This window comes from Crotalus tigris, unplaced genomic scaffold (genome assembly GCF_016545835.1).
Source record: "Crotalus tigris isolate CLP2741 ecotype Arizona unplaced genomic scaffold, ASM1654583v1 scf7180000024340.7048381, whole genome shotgun sequence".
NCBI classification, from domain to species: Eukaryota; Metazoa; Chordata; class Lepidosauria; order Squamata; family Viperidae; genus Crotalus; species Crotalus tigris.
This window is the reverse complement of record NW_024100510.1, coordinates 4713970-4734135: the sequence shown is the minus strand read 5'-3', so window position 1 is coordinate 4734135 and position 20166 is coordinate 4713970. Positions and strand designations below refer to the sequence as shown.

The 20166-nt window shown below is 36.4% G+C and overlaps 3 protein-coding genes across 12 annotated transcripts in view; 1 reads left to right on the top strand and 2 right to left on the bottom strand.

Annotated features, from left to right (window-relative positions):
* CLIC5 (chloride intracellular channel 5) overlaps window positions 1-938 on the bottom strand; it is a 97341-nt gene extending 96403 nt beyond the window's left edge. The window contains exon 1 of one of the 2 annotated variants that reach the window (XM_039326441.1): window positions 811-938. The gene's annotated coding sequence lies outside the window, so the exon portion shown is untranslated. Of the gene's footprint in view, window positions 1-799 lie in introns of both variants that reach the window. The other variant, XM_039326440.1, reaches the window with a different exon arrangement.
* On the top strand, window positions 745-13580 carry ENPP4 (ectonucleotide pyrophosphatase/phosphodiesterase 4). 4 transcript variants are annotated; one of them, XM_039326437.1, is made up of 5 exons: window positions 746-1033; window positions 6509-6627; window positions 7266-8127; window positions 9177-9347; window positions 10832-13580. In XM_039326437.1, exons 3-5 carry the CDS (start codon window positions 7305-7307, stop codon window positions 11194-11196), a joined length of 1359 nt encoding a protein of 452 aa, XP_039182371.1. In that variant the 5' UTR covers window positions 746-1033; window positions 6509-6627; window positions 7266-7304; the 3' UTR covers window positions 11197-13580. The 4 variants fall into 4 exon arrangements, with proteins under 4 accessions (XP_039182368.1, XP_039182371.1, XP_039182370.1 ...); XM_039326434.1 differs by lacking the exon at window positions 6509-6627 and having other exon boundaries at window positions 745-1125; XM_039326436.1 differs by lacking the exon at window positions 6509-6627 and having other exon boundaries at window positions 746-1101.
* Window positions 13581-14347: 767 nt separating this feature from the next.
* The window catches only part of RCAN2 (regulator of calcineurin 2), a 34360-nt gene continuing 28541 nt past the window's right edge, over window positions 14348-20166 (bottom strand). For 2 of the 6 annotated variants that reach the window (XM_039326444.1, XM_039326443.1), the window contains exon 4: window positions 14348-18328. In XM_039326444.1, the coding sequence (XP_039182378.1) occupies window positions 18168-18328 (161 nt within the window). In that variant the 3' untranslated portion in view covers window positions 14348-18167. Of the gene's footprint in view, window positions 18349-20166 lie in introns of all 6 variants that reach the window. The other 4 variants (XR_005554656.1, XR_005554657.1, XM_039326445.1 and 1 more) reach the window with 4 other exon arrangements.

The window sequence follows — 20166 nt, the reverse complement described above, 5'->3', positions numbered from 1 at the left end:
AGAGCACAGCATATAGCTATGGCTAGAAAAGTGACTGTCAATCTAACTCCAGTGCCAAAATATGGGTTTCACGTAATTATTTTACCCAAATGATTGTTTTGATATTAACATCTCTGTTATGGGAATGGAGCTTAGATTTTTTTTCTCTACAAATGGAGTTTTCTTTCCTCAAGCAGGAAGGCAATATTGTTGATTAAATCTCTTGAAATACCGAACACAGGTAGATTTACTGTGTGAACTCATTACTTTCCAGGTGTATCCAATTACACAAACCCATTAGATTCCTCTTTACCTGTGGATAAGCGCCTCCGCATTTCCACGTTCTCCAGCTTTTTTTTTTTTGAATCCTATTGATTTTTCTTTATTGCCATCCGCTCCGTGTTTTATCATACAGTACACAAAATTTCACTAGCAATCTCAGTTTGGCGCTCCATTCCTTACGAAGCCAAACGAAATAAGATAACGAAATTTGCTGAAATATCAATAACCGCAGGAGTAGTTCTATCAAGAAAAAAACAGCTTTATCGGCCATGGTGGGGGGAAAGGGAAATGTAATACATTGGACCGGCTACACTAGAGGATTGAGCCGGAATATTGCCCGCCGTACCGTCGCTTTGCAAGATTTCGCTATAATAATTGCTTTTAACTCCCCTTCGTTGCTCCTGACGTCGCCACAATGCAACTACGCAATCCTAAACTAGTAGGCTCGTATTGCTATTTCCTTATCATCTGTCCCGCCTCTTTCTTTAAGCGCCGCCCCCGCCAATAGTTCCGTCCTTCTCGCGTCCCAAAGCCTCACCCGCTGTTCACCTGCTTCTCCGACTCAAACGGGCAGCCGCTTCACTACAATATCGCCAAGTGACCAATCAGAGCTCGAAAGAAAAGAATCCTCAGACTAAGCGGCCGCTTCTTTCGTAGTTGTCTGCGCTGACTGTGGCTAAACGCGCCGGCCGTTGGTGTTTCGCGGCGGCTATTTAACTGCGCATGCGCGTCTCATCGTGGGGTGGGAAAGTGTTTGACCTGCTTATTACGAGTGAGTAGGAACGACGGGCGGTGGGGCGCTTCTTTTCCTCGTGGTGGTATCTGCCTCTTTCCCCGTGGGTGGGTATGGCATGTTGTCTTCTGGTAAGAGGAGAGCTTCAAGGAGCTCAGGTCCCCCTGCGGTTCGTTATGGGGGGGGGGCGGCTGTGACCTCACTATCCTCCTGGCTGTGACTGCTATAGATGAGGCAAACGTGGGCATTACATTAGCTGAAATCTAGGAAACGCCAGTGACCAGATGACAAAGCACTTTTTTTTGTTGTTTAGTTCCTCTTACTAATATGGTCTGAAGGTGACACTGTTCCGTGGTGAAGAAAATATTGCAACTGTAGTTTGGGCATTATTTTGTTTATCTTGAGATGAATGTCAGTTGTTGGAAATAGGTTTATTTTCATGTTGGGAATTTGGAGCCAAGTATATTATATATTATAAGCCAAGTATAAAATAGTTTATTCTTGATATACTATTTTAAATTAGAAAATAAAAACTTAACACAGGCAAAAAAAGAAGGAATGGAGTAAGAAGGAAAAAAGTATTCGTATAAAATGAAACAATTTAACTGTTCCTGTATAACATTTTTACTGCAATTGCCCTTTCTATCATTTTATAAATAATCATATATTCTTAACCTAACTTCATAAACTACCTGCATTGGATTAAAGTTTTAGTTCCACTATATTTAGGAAAAATACTACTAGATTTATAATTCTCATGCATTATATTTGTCATGTTCTAATTTATTTAAAAGACAGTGTTTGTTACTATTATAGAAACTATTGAATGTTTTGTAAACAAGGATTACATCCCACTTTTAATAACTTGGTAGCTAAATTTCTTGGTGCAGCTCCTCCAGAATTACACAAGCCCTTCCCATATGATTGCCAATGTTCTAATCAAAATACTGTTGAAGGAAAAATCTTCATCAGGGTCCAGTCCAAGCCAGAAATAAACAACATGGAGACTGCTTTAGAAAAAAGGTTGTAGTTTATTGACAAGGAGAGCCAGACAGAAAGATGGCTCTGGAAAAAAGCTGACCACATATAGTAGGGTGTGGGGGTTTTTATAACTTCTTAGGCTTTTGTTTGGAGTTGTTCCTGTGGCATGAAGTGTGACCTGAGTTGAGTGTGCCTTTCTGGTATTCTGATGGTGGTGGGTTAATCCTATTATGTCCCAAAGGTCATATCCTGCGTCCCTGGGGCTGGGGCTGGTGACTGTTGGATTTTTTGGTGTGATTGTTGATTCTAGGGATCTTTCTTTCTAATCCCAGTTTCCTGACTCCAATCTTTCTGACAAAATTATCACATCTGCATTTCTGCAGACCTGATTTCTGTTTGGGGCAGAGAGACTTGGGGTGGGGGGGGGTTGGTTTCTGCCTTTAAAATCCTTTGGGGAAATATATTCTGCCTTTGGGGAAATATATTCTGCCTTTTTAATATTTCTCTGGATTCTTCCCACAATTCCCCCATTTGTGCCATAAGAGTGTGAGTGACACACTTTTACTGACACAAGATTAAAAATTGATCTGGTCAGGGAGACTTGATAAACAAGCTTTTAAACTGTTAATGCAAAAAAGGGAAGACATAATAGAGACAGCAGAAAAAGATCTCTGCAGTGGTGCCCAAAAGGGGAGCCTTTCAACCATGAAGTTCTAAAACCAGGGCAAAAGTTCTTTTAAGTGGAAAAGAAATTTATAATGTCCAATATTCTGTGCCAATTATTTTCAAATGTTGGGTGTCACTTTGAGCTTCCAGACAGGTCTGCACATGCCTTCCAAAATTCTTCACAGCCATGTTTTTCCTCAGTACATAACCATTGGCAGCCCATTATCAAGGGTTGCTTACTGAACCTGCCTTAGTTCAGGGCTTCCAGGTTTGTGATGTCCAATTGAGGTTAGCCAGTATACAAGCCAGTCTATTAAATTTTCTGAAATTGCGCATAGTGAGCCCTAGGACTCCAAATCTGAGTCCACCAGTGCAAGATATTTGGGGCTTAGGTTTGGAGATCTCTTTTCTGCTCCCTCCTCAGAGCATATGAATTGCAAATTTCCTGAGGGGGCCTAGTTTCCTCCCCCTTGGAATTTGCAGCAAGTTGTGCATGCAAAGCTTTGGTTCCACAGAGCAAAAATCAGCCTGGGGAGCTCTATTGAAGATAGATGAAGGGGATAGACTCAGTGTGATTCTGAATGTGTATGTGCATGTAGCTACTCATACAAAACAGGCAATACAAGCATTCTGCACAAATTTCCCCTTCCACCAGAAGAGAAGTCCAAGGTGTTCAATACTTGCTGTTCCAAATGCCATCCCTACATGAATCCATTTGACTGGCTTATTACAGTACAAATGAGGCAGGAAAGAAAATCTTACAATGAGTTTCTACCCTTCCCCCATAGTCTTTCTAGTTTTCTTCTGAGGCTTCACGTGGGGACCAATGGCTTCAGGAATTCTTCCTTCCTCTGCAGCTTTCACAGGCATGGGGGGTAGGGCGATGGTAGGACTTGGGAAGATCTTTTCCACCCAGATTGCCTTTTTAATATTTCCCCAAATATTTATTTCCCTGGATTCTTCCCAAAGTACCTTTTCAGAGACCCCACATCTAATCAGATGGAATTGCTGTGTGTGTGGTTGATATGGTTCCAGTTTTGTAAAGAATGGTAATAGAAAGCAAGCTTTAAATCATAAATTAATTAGCTTGCTATATATTATCCACAAACTATGTGCTAGACATCTGTGTTGTACATTTTGTGATTTGCAGGAGTGAAATAATATTCCCAGGCATGAGCAAATGGTTTTAAGAGAACAAAGATCCATGGTAGATCATTATCTGATTTCACAGGATACAATAGATAAATACACTGGCAGTAAAAATAGCCATTTGTGGCACTTTTGGTGTTCAAGGCAGCCTTTGATTCAGTTTCAAAAGTACACAGGTGGGATAAATTCAATAATTCCACCATTGATAAAAGATTGGTTTTGATAAACTTTTTTGACAGAACAAACTTTTATTCAGAGTAAAATGCAGCCATTCCAAATAGTTCTCAAACCCAATTATAACTGCCAAGGGGAGTCATTTTGGCACCATGTTTGCTTAATTTCTATATAAATTCTCTTAAATTCACATGGACAAAATCCAAATGGCAAAAAGTATCTATTTGTTCAGTACTGTACTATTGCTGACTCAGGTAGATCTCGGGATAGCCTTTAAATTTCACGCATGATACTGCATGTAGCTGCTTCTCACAATTGTGTAATGGGATTTAAATAATGTATTTTTCAGTATAAACTGGCAAATCATTTTGATTCTTCAAACTTCTGAGAGGGCCCTAAGACCACATTTTAAGAAACTCTTAATTAGAATATAGAAGTTGACATTGACTAACCTTATTAATGTTCTTATAAGTTTACTATTTATAACCAAGATTTCTGTTCTGATTTAAGACCATAATAAAGCCAGTGTATTCTTTATGCTTTTATATGGCAGAATTCCAATTTGTTTGGGGCATCTTGCAAGATAAGGACTGGTGAGAGGGGGATTAAAAAATTACTTTTGAGAGATCCAGTGGATACTTGAGAATTCTGCATCCACTGTATCTCTGTGAATCCTATGTGAGTGCCATATTGTTGACCTCTGTTACAGAAATGTACAGATAGTCCTCAACTTACAACCACTGTTGAGGCCAAAATTTCTGTTGCTAAGCGAGACATTTGTTAAGAGAGCTTTGCCCCGTTTTATGACCTAGCTTGTGACAGTTGTTAAGCGAATGAGTGCAGTTGTTCATTAATAACACTGGCTTCCTCATGGACTCTGCTTGTCAGAAAGTTATAAAAGGTGATCCCATGACCCCGGGACACTGCAGCCATCATAAATATGAGTCAGTTGCCAAGTGTCTGAATTTTGATCCCGTGACCATGGGGATGCTGCAATGGTTGTAAGTGTGAAAAATGATCATAAGTCACTTTTTTCAGAGCTGTTGTAACTTCGAACAATCACTAAATGAACTGTTGCAAGTCAAGGAGTGCCTGTATATAGATTCTGTTGTTCACTCAAAACAAAATTAAACAAAACTGCCATATTAATATATGCCATTTAGTATACAAGCAAAACTACTTATGTTTTCCGGCACTATCTTATTTTTTTTATTGAGCAATTACCTCTTGAAATTGTTTGCAGGCTTGGCCATAGGTATATATTATGCTATCAAAAATTACAGGCTTTGCTTTTTGGATAGTAACATTTTTGAAAGAATATGTATTAATGTCAATATATTAAGTGAGGATATATAGGTGGTCTTCAGCTTACAATCACAATTGGGCTTGGAATTATGATTGCAAGTCATGGTCATTAAGTGGATTACCATTGTGATCTGACTTGATTTTATGACCATTTTTACATTGAGTTACAATAAGTTAAGCAAACCACTTGGTCATTAATTAGATCCAGAATATCCAATAGTAGTTTTTTGCCATAAAGCTACCAAAGTTACAAATTGATATCCTGTGAAAGTGGTACACTGAAACTGGTCATAAAGGCAAGCTGGTTGCCAAGGTCCCAAAACATGATTGCAGGTTATTGCGTAGCAGTTATAACTTTGAGGATAGGTCATAAGTAGCTTTCTAAAAGTCTGTTGTATCTTTGAACAATGGTTACGCAACTGGTTGTAAATTGAGAATTACCTATAGTTTGTCCCATTTGGGTTTCAGTAATATTACAGACTAGAGGAGACTAGACTAGATTAGAATATACTTTATTGGCTAAGTGTGATTGGACATACAAGGAATTTATTTCCAATGCATAAGCTCTCAGTATACATACAAACAACAAAGTAATATTTTCATAAGATACCAATAGGAGAAAGTAGTAGAAAAGATGAGAGAGATAATAGTAATAGCGCAATGCTACATGGGTAAATATTCTTAGAAATAAAACAGTACTATGTAAAACAGTGTTCAGCAGAGTGATGGCACAAGGGGAAAAAACTAGTGTATTTTTTTTTTTTTTTTGGCATGCAATGCCCTATAGCGGCATATTTATAATATGTTATATAAATATAACACAAAGAAGAGGGTGTCAAGCTATTTTCTAAGGCACCTGAAGGCAGGACAAGAAGCAACGGGTGGAAATTAAGCAAGGAGAGAAGCAACTTAGAACTAAGGAGAAACTTGCTGACAGTTAGAACAATTAACCAGTGGAACAACCTGCCTCCAGAAGCGGTGAATGCTTCAACACTGGAGGTTTTTAAGATGAAACTGGACAGCCATTTGTCTGAAATGGTATAGGGTTTCCTGCCTGAGCAGGGGGTTGGACTAGATGACCTCCAAGGTCCCTTCCAACTTTATTATTATTATTAATGTAATATCTGTGATATATTTAAACTAAATCTGTTAAAAATAGAAATACCCTAATTTATGAAGAAAGCAAAAACAAAAATAACTTTATTAATAATATACACTTTTATTTTTATAAAACTCTAGGTGGCATACATAATGTTCCTACCTCCTGTTTTCCCTGCAGCAGCAACCCTGTGGGGTAACATTATGCCCACACTAATTTTTCTGTTAAATCAAGTTACATTTCTGTACTCTAGCCATATGTAAGTAGTAGTTCTTCAAAACTTTAATTATGTGTAAATTCTAATTTGAAGTTTAAAAAAGGCGGAATGAATAGATTGGAAATGGAAAGAACAACTTTATACGTCTAAAAAAATATGGAAACTTGACTGTCAGTGGCTTTGCAAGAAATTAAGATACAGCAATCAGATCAGGTTTAACATAAAAGAAAAATGATAATAAAATAGTAAGGCTTATACTGCCCATATCTCAACTTCTGAATTGTTACTTTTGTAACCAGTTACTGAATTTAAATAAATCAGATCCTATATTGCTTAACTATAATGGGTTGAGCTCTTGGAATACTAATAGTATGATTTTCCTGCCCTCGGTAGGCAATCTCACATAAAAATATAGGAATATACTGAAATTTGTTAGATTTCTATGGTTTCATACTGGATTTGGCCTTGTAGAAACCCAAGCTGCTAGGTTGCCAGTCTCTACTATGTATAAAACACAGTTGAAAAATATGTGGAAATGTATAGTTATAATAATTAGCAACTCTCCTAAGTAGAATATAAATTGAATTTATTGGAAATAGAGTTCAGTGCTTGGCTAGGATGAAAATAATTCTTTGGCTTGAAATTCTTAATCGGGATTTCATTTTTTCTCCTCCTTTCAGGTATCCTTGTTTCCTATACATGTTGAAATTTTATCCAGAATGCTTTTTTTAGTAATAGTACTACTCTTTAATGGAATAATTTCTTACTCCAATGGTAAATCTGTTAGCAAGCCAGTGCCAAGATTACTTCTGGTGTCTTTTGATGGCTTCAGGGCTGATTATTTGAAGAAATACGAACTTCCACATCTCCTGGATTTTATTAAGGCTGGTGTATTAGTAGAACATGTTACCAATGCTTTCATCACAAAAACTTTTCCAAATCACTACAGTATAGTCACAGGCCTGTATGAAGAAAGCCATGGTATTGTAGCAAATGAAATGTTTGACATTGATACAAAGAAGAATTTTTCACAGTTTAATGATACCGATTCTTTCTGGTGGGATGAAGCAATTCCTATTTGGGTGAGCAATGAATGGCAGAACAAAACAAGTGCTTCTGCAATGTGGCCAGGCACAGATGTAAACATTCATAATACTCTTCCTCACTTTTTTATGAAATACAATTCTTCAGTAAGCTTCAGTGAACGTGTAGAAAAGATTATTGAATGGCTGAATAGTTCTAATCCATTAGTTACTTTTGCTACTCTTTATTGGGAAGAACCAGATGCAAGTGGACACAAGTATGGACCAGAAGATACTAAGAATATGGCTAAAGTATTACAAGAAGTAGATAAGCATATTGGCCTTCTTGTTGAGAAGCTCAAAGTTTCAAAGTTGTGGGAAGAAATTAATGTTATCATTACAAGTGATCATGGCATGGCACAGTGCTCTCAGGAGAGATTAATCAAACTGGATGATTGCATTGATCGTAGCAGCTATGTGCTAATAGACAGAAGCCCAGTTGCTGCCATATTGCCAAATAGTAAGTATATTCTTAATAATGTAAAATCTGTTACTATTCAATGCTTTTAACATTATTATTCTCAAAGTTATGTAATTTCATAAGTAAGTCACTAATCGTATTTCTCAGTTTGTTAAATATTAAGATTACTGATTCTGATCAGAAAAATACTGAATTCCTTTATAGTGTTTTTTCAACTGAGCATAATAATTTTACATGTTATATTAGTTAAGACCAATATGTAAACAAAGCTATACTATGATTAACACTACAAGTTTCTAGTGTTATCTTTGTTTAAATTTGTTATTGCGTATAGAAATGTCATTGAAATAAGAAAGCTATTTTATCCTGAGCACAGCCAAACTTCAAAACATTCATCAGTACAAATTCATCATGTTTTGAATATTCCAAGTTACACATATAATTACACATATAACAAACATCAAGCATTTGAACCTGAGATCTAGGGAACTTAAAACAGATCACTTGCTGTCTCATTCTTTGCTTTAGGTAGGGCAATAAAAGGTGAAGTGATAGTCCATATTGACTGTTAACTACCACCATACTTATGAATATGCTGATGAGATCATTTTTAAACTTGAAAAATTCCCACAAGTCATAAATTTGACTAGCTTTATATATTCTGTCTATAACAAATAGCCATAGAGGCCTAGTGGAAAGTAAACCTGTAGTATGATTCTCTAGAGTCTAAAACATTGTAATGCTACAATGTTTAAGAATTTAAGATGTTTGAACATAACTCTGTTCTGAATTGGGGACAAAATTCAGTGTTTTACTCTGAGCTCAAAATACTAGGATGCAGCATTTCAGATGCAAAATATTTTGGGTTTAGAATGTCCCTTGTTGCATTCTTAAAATAAAGAATGATTTAACTCTTAAAAACGTATAGTTTTACTTCTGAAAGTAAGCATATGAAAATAAGAGTAGATGTGGTTCACATTAAACTTAAGCTCTTAGGAAATATGAATGCACTTTTTATATTCACAGTAACAAGTTTTTAAATTTTACAGATAAATAAATGACCAAGTTATTTATACTTTGTTTTTTAGATGTGACACATGTATATAACTTAATGAAAAACTGCAGCCCTTATATGAAAGTTTATCTTAAAGAAGAAATTCCAGAGCGATATCATTACCATCACAATAAGCGCATTCAGCCAATAATTTTGGTTGCAGATGAAGGCTGGACAATTGTACAGAATGGGTCTCTTCCCAGATGTAAGTTTTTTTAAAACACTAATTAAAATATATAACTCTTTCTGATGGGGGATGATATAGTTATATAGATCATAGAAGAATTTAAAAACAGAAACCTTTTGAAAATATCTGAAAGCACTAAAGATTAGATTCTTTCTTAACTAATATATTTTAATTCTATGTATTCAGAAATTTAGAATACTAAACTGGATTGCCCTAATTGCAAAAATATGAAGCCCTAAAGTCACCTTTTCTTACTAAATATAGTGGGCATACTTGTATATGGGAGTGATGGACAGAAACCATCTGTTCTTCATAACTGTTGCATGTGGTCAGGCTGGAGATGGTATTAACATTTAGAAATGAATGTTGGACCCAAAAAATTCCCTCGGGAAAGTGATTAGCAGTTATAAATCAGGTAGCATCTCATTTAGAAGTTTGGAGCACAATTACCAGCTTTATAAGCTAAGGATTGTGAAGAGAAACAATGGATTTACAGACACTCCTATTAGACAGATATAAAGTTTAGCGGTAGGAAATTTTGGGGTGAAATCTGGACAACACTGAAGACCTTTCTTAGCATAATGTCCTTCAGTTGTATCTCTTCATGGTTAAAACCTTAATTTTGATGGAGGAAAAAGGTTACAGATATCAGCAATCTCAGAATATTGATTGTAACTATTGGGAGGGAGAGAGTTCAGTAATTGGCTTCAGCTGATCTATAGAAATAGCTGATAAATGCGATAAGGAGACTAAAGAGATTTATCTCTTTTTAAAACTTAATTATTGGTTTAATAGCCTTCCTTTTTACAGTGAAATTTAGAATTTAACATATAAAGTTTTTTACATGATTTGGTAGCTAAAGTATTATATATCATAAGCATGAACAGAAAATACACATGTTTTGTTATGCTTATGTAGTCAAAATAGGCCATTGAGAAACAAGAAATGGATATTGTAATATCAGGGAACCCCAAGATTTGCTGAAATAGGAAAAAGGGAGAAAAGTCCAGCATATTGGGATGTCCATAAAATATTGGATTCTGAGAGAGCAGTGTAAAAATATCTCGAAACATATTTGTGCTATGTGACTATTTTACGGGGTGGCAAGCAGGGGATGGGAGACAACAAGGGGTATTCTCACAGAGATATAGCAGAAAGTACACAACTTGTAGCTTGACAAACGGGGTGTTTTAATAGGAGATAATGTTAAAATACTTTCCTTGGAATTAATATATTTATCATAATCTTCTTAAATATCAAATTGATTTTATTGGAGATTGATTTTTTTTTACTTTTGAAGATTATGCAATTTTAACAGTTTGATGAACTAAAATATTAAATTTAAATATTCTGCTTCTATTTTTAACCAAGCAGAAAACAATAGCTTATTGAAAAAACAGTTAAGCTATAATCCTGTATTGGTAGGATTATATTTACTAGGTAAAATAACTTAGCTAAATCTTTGCAATGCATTAACAATTCTTGGCTTCTTTATTTTTCAGTAGGAGACCACGGCTATGATGATACTCTTCCAAGTATGCAGCCATTTTTGGCAGCTCACGGACCTGCTTTCCGTAAAAATTACAGACTAAATTCAATCCGTACTATTGATATTTATCCAATGATGTGTCATATTTTAGGGTTGAAATCCCAACCTAATAATGGCACTTTGAGCAATTCCAAGTGTTTATTAGTTGACCAGTGGTGCATAAATGTTCCTGAAGCGATTGGAATAGTTATTGGTGTCTTTATGATATTAACTGCTCTGATGTGCTTTATAGTAATCACAAAGAACAGAACTCCTTCTCCAAGTCCATTTTCAAGACTCCAGCTTCAGGAAGATGATGATGATCCTTTAATAGGATAAGACCCCTGTTCTGACTTTTGTTTTGAAAAGACATTACAGAAATATAAGTTATGTTGGCTAATAACATGATGCACTTTAATAAAGATCCACCAAAACTACAGAAGAAGAACATTGTCTCTCTGAAAAAAAAATCTTGAATAGAATTTATTTTCTAATAGAAAATTAATAGTAGTAAAACTTATTTATTTCTAAATGATAAGGAAAAAGATTATTTGTGAGTGAATCTGCTTGCATATATTTGATGAACAATTGCTTAGAGATATTGTGGCATTTCCTGAAATTAGACAGGAGCCTCTTCAGCAACAATCACAACTTTAAAAAGCAGGGTAAACTAGGCAACCAAGGCCTTGCCCATTTTGATGTGCACAGTTCTTTGATTGCCCAGTCATCCCTGCCCTTTTGAAGCCAGTGAATTGTCATTTCAGATGTCCCTGAAACTGGTTGGAAAAAATATAAACCGTCATGAAATTCTTTATAAAGCAGATTATAATTGTGAAAATAATCCAGATTTATTTTCCATTTTGGGAGTAGTTGCTATAATAGTTTAATTTAGAAGCTGTTAATATCTAGGAGTCATAATTCTAGAGCACTGTGTACTCTATGTCAGTCTCTGCAAACTGGATGTTTCCTTTATTTCAAGCTGTTGGAAAACCGTTCATGCAGGTATATCTTCAAGCTACACTAAGCAAAAAGAAATAGCATGTCATACTACTACTATAAATGTCCCAAAGCAGATAGATTATATCTTAAAGCAGATAGATTATATCTTAAATCATTTTTCATAAGCTGATTCTAAACATAGTTTAATATGTCTTTCTCTATTTAGACAGGTATGGTGTTTTCAATAAGAAGGGTTTTGGAAAGCAAAAGGGACAGTTAAAAATGGCTTTCTGCTGCTTGCAATTTGTATATGATTCTGTACTGTACATTCAGTTAATTGACATGTTCAGCAATGATGATTATTTGGTTTTTTAAATTCCTAATAATTGCTTGATTTAAAGTAGACTATTTGTAATAGGCAGATAATATGCAATACCATTTGTGTTCGTCTGTTTCATTCTGAAAGAGTTCAGGGGAAGTGAATACTTAAGGCATAGGAGGACACATAATTTTCATTGGTATTTCAAGCGTTCCAAATTTAACTTCAGTTTCTTTGCTTGCCTTCTTTAAGAAATGATGGTGGAATCTTTGTAATCTGCAACACTCCATGAAGATACAACCATACTTATCTGATAACAGGTGTTGTAAAAAAATAATCCAGAACTACAATATTGATTAAGAGATGTGCTATTTAAATAATTGTGTAACAGTCCTCCCCAAAAGCAGAAGCAGCTTTTCAGTGCCTTATTTAAGCAATAGTGACACTGAGGGAGGAGTTTCTGACATCAACTGATATTTCCCATTTGGCATTTGTGCATGAGATAAGGGAACCCATTCAAACTCAGTTTCTTCTTACTAAGGTGACACCTTGGTATTCTACTTGTTGGAATAAACCAGAATCTTTAAATTAGAAGTACAGTGAAATTTAGTCTTTTAAGAAGTAAAACAATTTCTCTTCAGGATTACTTAATTTATTTCACTTCCATAGAAAAGAGAAACTCAACCTTCTTTCAAAAGATCATTCTATTACATAATGAGAAGCAATGCTTGGCATTATCAAAAAGAAAACATGTTTTGGAAGTAAATAGGAAGGTTTTTTTGTTTTTGCTTTGAAAATTGGCATCCTAATAGGAAAGACTTAAATAACTAGTTTGTACAAGGATATTTGTAACTGTTCTACACAAATTTAATATTTCAGGGACTCTTCCAGATTTTGATAACCATAGCATAAATAATAGGAAATAAAGGGCAATTGTGAAAAACTTTAAAAAGCTTAAAACTCCTTAAATAAAGCTAATTAGATAATGGACCTCAAGTAGCAAACAATTCATCAAAGGAAATGTGAATTAATGTGAAAAAAGCTGTTACAGTATATTTTTTATCCTTCATCTCAAGACCACTGGCCACTATTACCAAAAATGTTACATATTTTGGGAATACTGACTTGTTATCTCTGCAATTATTAGGGATAAATTTATACTGAGAAAATAAATTTCAGTAATGAACTATGTTATTTTTTTAAAAGACTATTGGGATATCTTTGTAACTGAGGATTTTGGACAATCTGTTGACTTTGATTCAAGAGGCTATTGCACTTTTTCAGTATTAAGGTTTATGCTTTCTTACTTTTAGATTCAAGTACTTTTTCATTCATTCTAAAGTTTTTGCCAGTCAAAATTATATTAACATTCAGAACAGCCATTTTTTTTTTCTTGTCTACAAGCTATTCTCTCTTACTTCCTAAAAACTTAAAATTGCATAATAAACGTTCTGGTTTAGTTTTATGAAACTGCCTTCTGTAGATCTTTTGAATTGTGACTCTAGGTGTATACTACATATATCATTTTTCTGAGCTATTCCCAAAACGATTTAAGTTGACTGTGGGAAGAAAAAATATGCAAAAGATATATGTTTGAAGAAAGTAAACCATTTCTGTTGTCTTATTCACAATACAGCTTTTGACAAAAAAAAAATGCATACCTGTCTGAGGTTCTCTACTGGGGTATATATTAAGCAAGATTCTGTTTGGGACAGATTTGGCACTTCGGAAAAGGTCTTAGTTCAAAGTAGAGGTTGACTTTGAAGTAGCCTTCTGTGGATATACTAGGAGGAAATTGTATGTGACTTAAATTATGTGGAGGATTTGTCTGAATTTTCCAGGCTCAGCTCAGAATTGTTTGCTAAAGAATTTATTTTAAGAGATCTTTAATTGACATATCTGCTTTTATTATTGGAATGTGTGAAATCTCGAGTTTAAAGATGGTAACTATTTTCTATCCACACTTTCCAGCTTATGTATTATGTCATCTGCCACAGAAAAAGATTCTGTTCTAGACAGCAAATGAAACATCTGATAAAAAAACTGGAAAGCCACCTTTTTTCCCTCATCATGAGCCGAGGTGGCGCAGCAGTTAGAGTGCAGTACTGCAGGCCACTTTAGCTGACTGTGTTCAGCAGGTCAGCGGTTCAAATCTCACCGGCTCAGGGTTGACTCAGCCTTCCATCCTTCCGGGGTAGGTAAAATGAGGACCCAGATTGTTGGGGGCAATGCAAATATACATTGCTTACTGGTGTACACCGCTTAGAGATTGCTTGCACTTAAAGCGGTATATAAGTCTCATAAATAAATAAATAAATCATATACCTTTTAAACAGTCATGCTATGGATCCACTAGAATGCACCATTTCATTAATGGTGACCGTGGGCCGGTCACTTTCTCTCAGCCCTAGGAAGCAAGAAAGGGCAAACCAATTTGAAATATTTCAAAAAAACCTTAAGAGACTTGTGCAGGTACTCAGCAGGTGTCAGCACTGACCTGAAGAGACCTCCCCAAAGAAAAAGTTAGATGGGCCAGTGGTTTATTATTGCCTAAGAATATTCGTGCAAGATAAAGGCAAAGCCCTACTCCCAGAGAAGTCAATCAAAAACATTACATAACCTCTTATCCATAATTCGTAGAAGCAAATTGTTGAGAGGCATACTGCTTCCTATGCTAGTATACTGGGCTTGCAGCAAGTAAATATTAAAATTATCCACGATTTTCTCTAATATTCCTTTGTAAGCCTGTTCTTTTTGTGTTGTGTTCTATGGTGAGATCCAATGAAAAAGCACTAGAATCAATTGTACAGGTAGTCTTTGACATACAACAATCCATTTAATGACCATTCCACAGCACTGAAAAAAGTGACTTTAATGACCATTTTTCACACAACCATTGTGGCATTCCCACGGTCACATGATCAGAATTCAGACACTTGGCAACTGACTCGTGACAGCTGCAGTGTCCTGGGTCAAGTGATCGCCTTCTGCAACCTTTGGCAAGCAAAGTCAACAGGGGAGCCAGATTCACTTAACTGTGTTACTAACTTAACTGTGGCAAGAAAGATCTTAAAATGGGGTAAATCTCATTTAACAAATGTCTCAGCAACTGAAGTTTTCAGCTCAATTGTGGTTGTACGTTGAGGACTACCTGTACTGCATTCAAGTTATAGCAGAAGTATATGGTGCTATGGTGACACTGTTAGAAAAAACATGAAGTCTCTTGAATTTGCAGCACATTTTATTTGTAGCATTTGAAATTCTAAGAAATTATTGGAGTTGCTTAGGAGGTATTTTATTCAAATTGGACATTAGCTACATCTTGAATACTACAGTCTTAAAACAAATGCTCATGGTCTCTATATCTGGTAATCTGAGTTTTTTTGCAGATCTGAATGATACTATCTTTAAAAAAATTGAATCCTTACCAAGCAATAGTTGCTATAGTTAGTAAAGCAGTGAAAACTAAACATACAAAAAAATCAAGGCAATTTTGACATTCAACCATTTATGACAATATACAACTAATCAATATAAATAACCTTGCACAGAAGCCTTGCAATCCTGACCTTGACCTCTCCAAGATGGGTAAGTCTGAGGAATAGGAAGAAATAATAGATTTTGTACACCCCCCTCAGGCCTTTTGCTGAGCCCGACTGCCAATCCCAGAGCTGACAACTCTGGCATAAGACTGAGGGAGCATAAATTTGCGGATAGGAGATAAATATTGCCATCTTCACCCAGCAGACTTTGGAAAAAACAGCAGGCAGGACACACACTCTAAATGCTCTTTCCAGCTGATAAATTGGGTTACAGAACATGCTATTCCCTTTGTAGCCACCCCAGATTATTGCAGATCTTCAGCAATATATATCTGTTCACTTCCCTGTGCAAAGAAAAAAAAAATGAAATTCATAGTATTCCCACATCTTCAAAACATTTATTTATGAACATTGCTCTACCACCCAATTCCTCAGAGTCCAGATGATTTGATTATGTGCCATTAATTTGGTGTCAATTTGTATAACCACACAGTTTTTTTCTGTGATTATCTGTGCTTAACCTGGTCTTTCAAGTCTGCCATCATCACTATAACTGAATCCATTCATCTTGCTGCTGGTCATCTTTTGCATAATATATCCTAAGTATCATAGTTTTGAGTCTCTCATTTGTGGCTCAGGTGGGAAATCTGGGTTGATTTGTTTGATGATACATTTGTTTGGGGCTTTTTATGCTATCTGTAGTATTCTTCGGAAGTTCAAAAACATCAATACACTTTCTACCTGACTTTTTCAAAGTCCACCATTTGCTTCACAGGGTGTCACTAGAGAATATTATGGCTGGAACAATTCTGATCTTTGTAGGTATAGACTCATCAAATACATTTTTCAAGCTCTTCTAAATACATTTTTCAAGGTCTTCATGGCTACTGTACCAAGTGCTAGTCTGCAGCATATTTCTTTTACTATTGTTTGATCCTAAAAGATAGAACCTATCTACCACTTCAGTATCTTCATTGTCCATCAGGCGATTTACAAACATAAAGATCAATACCTATACCAGGAATGAAAGATAACAAAAGAGTACCACTCGAAACTAAACATTCATCACCCTCAATAATTGAGTCACTAAAGTAAGTCATCAGGGTACCTGACACATGTCCAAGGATAAAGGGTTCTGAGTAGTGGCCTGCCACAGAAACTTACCTTCTGGTTTATCCTTTGTTATCTTGTGGGGCAAAGACTGCAACCAATCCCTTTCTTCTAATTGTAAGGACTGGGCAGATTCCAATGGTCCCTAAAATAATCTGGAACGGAGTGATATGGTCTTTAGAGGTTATAACCAACACTTCAATCTGAGTTTGGAAATGTCAGAATCGTATCACTGCAAACAGAAAGACTGACTTTTTTGTAACTTGAGTAACAATGCAAGAGAGCTAGACAGGCATGAGCACAGGTTTAGAGTAATGGTAAAAGCATGCCCTATGTTAGCAGGAGGATAAATAATTACTTTCATCATTATGTTTGCCTTCTGATTTATTTATTTATGTAATTGTTCATTGCTTTTAGCTACAGATATAACTGACTTTCATTTATACTTTCTCTGAAGCATGGCAATCTCATTAATATTAAAAGGAAAGAAAACAATTTCTTATCTGGAATAGTCCTACCTTTTAGTCTGAAAAGTGATTGTCACTCAACTATCTGAATTCATTGTTAAAAGTATGAGGATCTGCATCAAATAATTTACCTTAAACTCTTGAAATCATTTTAATTTCAGTGAAGGCTGAACTGCCTTAATTTGTCTTCAGGTAGTAGCTGTGCACTGAAAATGCATGGAATTCATGCTGGTTGCATTTGTGCATTAAAAAGATTTTTTTTATAAAACACACAAACAAAAAAAGGTTAGTCTGCGCCCAACTAAGAGCTGACTTCTGATTTTCCAATGTCAGAGCCCTAGATTGTTTCTGTTTATTCTGAAAATGGCTGTTCAAGGATTCACAGACAGAACCTTCCACAGTTCTGCTCTTCAAGGCCCTTTCCTTGCAGATAGAGTATTATAAGGTGGGTCTGGGATGGAGTCTTCCATTGAACAAGAGGTCCTCCTAATTGAAGCCCGGAGAAGAAAGCTATGCTGTACAGTAAATATAAGAAAAACCTATTTATAGAAATATGCTTTGGAACATGTGAGGACTATTGATCAGAACAACACATCCAACATTAATACCTCCATTTAATGAATAACATTTAAAGAATCTTGGTTTGTGCAATACAATCTGATATGTTTCCTTAAAAGAAAGGCTTGCTGACTTTATCCCAGGTTGCAGCCTAAAGAAGTTTCAAAAATCCCTCCACCTAATCCCCTCTCTCCTTCTGATGTGCAGGAATGTGACATAAAAATGATTACAAAGCACATTCTGAGCCCTGTTGTCGCTTAGGCTCCATTACCATACAGGGAATATGCTAAGAAACTAAATACTGGATTACACAGAGAGACATGGCTGACTTCTACTCGGAGAAAATGAGAGATATTATGTTCTTCTTGGGGCAAATCAACTACACATAGAGGATGGGAGGCTAGGACGTCGAGTCTGTATAATTTGTGGCTTTGGTATATTGTTTGGGGCCTCCTCTTCTGTTGCATGGCTGTCACAGATGTGTACAACTACACTTGGAGTGGAGTCAGTACCTGCATGTAGTTCATATTTCTCACCTGGAAATCAAGAAAAAATACTATTTTACATTTATAGTCACCCATTCCAGTTGATTCTGAGTGACTTACAATTACAAATCAATAAAAAAGATAAATACATACAACCCTACAGACAACATGGACTAAAACAATCACACAACAAAAAAAATCAAATGAGGGCCCCAACAAACACATCAACCGCAGACCTGATACCAAAACTAGGTCTTGAATGCTCTGAATCCTAGGAGAGAGGGCACTGTCCATATCTTGGGGGGGGGGGGAGAGATGCTGCTCCAGAGGGCAGGAGCCACAACAGAGAAGGCACCCTTTCTTGGTCCCATAAGATGACGGCATGTAATAGGGATCTGGAGCATTCTCACTCTGCTAGAACATAATAGGTGGCAGGACTAGTTGTAAATAGGCAGTCCCTCGGATATTCAGGCCCTCTGCTATAAAAGGCTATGTGCCTTTTATGGCAGCACCTTGAAATGCACTAAGAAGCTGACTGACAAATGCAACTCATATAGCAGCAGCATGGATGTACTGAGAGGTGCCCAATACTGCTCCCAGCACTGCATTTTGTACCAATTGTAACTTCTGGATGGTCTCCAAGGACAGCCCCACATATAGCACATTTCAATAATCCAGTGATGAGATGACTAAGGCATGAGTAACTATCAAAAGAATCTCCCAACTAAGGAAAGGGCACAACTGGCATACAGATGAGTCTGTGCAAAAGATGGCCACAGCTGCCACATGCTCTTCAAGGCCCTCAGTTGCATACCTGTCCAGAATGAAGAAGTGCAGTTCCATCCAAGACTAATGATGGAAACATCTCTGACCCTGTGTAGACAAATAGCCAGAGCCACTCAGCCTTGGTCGGATTCAACTGAAATCTATTCTGCCTCATCCAGACCCTGCAGAGGCTGGGTAAGTACATTGACAACTTCATCTGCACAGCCCAGAGTTGAGATGTACAGTTGGATACTGTTAGTGTCATGATGATGCCAAATTCCAAACTGACAGATGACTTTAGCCAGTGGTTTCATGTAGATGTTAAACAGAAAAGGGGAGAGGATCGAGCCTTGAGACACCCCAAAAATGGAAGGGCTGTGGACATGACCTGACCCCCTGTCCCCAGCAACATTGACTGACCACTAAGGAAGGAGATGAACCATTGCAACACAGTACTTCCCACTCCTAACCTGCATAGCCAGTCCAGAAGGACCCTGTGACCAATGGTATTAAAAACTGCGGAGAGATCAAGGAGTACCAGAATGGATGCACCAGTACCATCCCAGTTCTGCCAAAGGTCATCAGCAACTGTGACCAGTGCAAACCTCTCAACTGAAGTGCCAAAGTGTTTGGCCCCTGGGTAAATCCATGCTCCTGTGATGGAACTGGAATATGTTCAGCTTGTCCTTGTGATTATGATTTCTGAGGGTGGGCCACATCTTTGGTATTTCCTGATGGTCTCTAATCCAAGAACATTCAATTCAGATTTTTTTTTAATCAATTACTGTTATCAGGTGCTGCCAGAATCTATGATAATGCAAGGTCATTTGAATGAAACGAGTCATTAAAGTAACTCAAAGTACTAGGCTCTCAGAATATCAGTAAAATAACAATTTAGATTTTAATTTATAATTTAAAATATTCTTATGTAGAAGCTTAATATATTATAAATGATCCAAGATACCATTTGTGCCCATTAAAGGTAGACACCAATTTGCACCAATAGATCTATTATTCTAAGACCAAACTTGGAATCTGGTAACTTTATTTCAGATTAACACAAAATGAATTCACCAGAAAAGTTGCTACAAGACTCCTCCTGATTTTTTGCCACCGTAGATTAA

Coding starts and splice junctions, on each gene's coding strand:
- ENPP4 (XM_039326434.1), top strand. Junction 8,128..9,176: donor TGCTGCCATATTGCCAAATA/GTAAGTATATTC, acceptor TTTGTTTTTTAG/ATGTGACACATGTATATAAC. Junction 9,348..10,831: donor GAATGGGTCTCTTCCCAGAT/GTAAGTTTTTTT, acceptor TTTATTTTTCAG/TAGGAGACCACGGCTATGAT.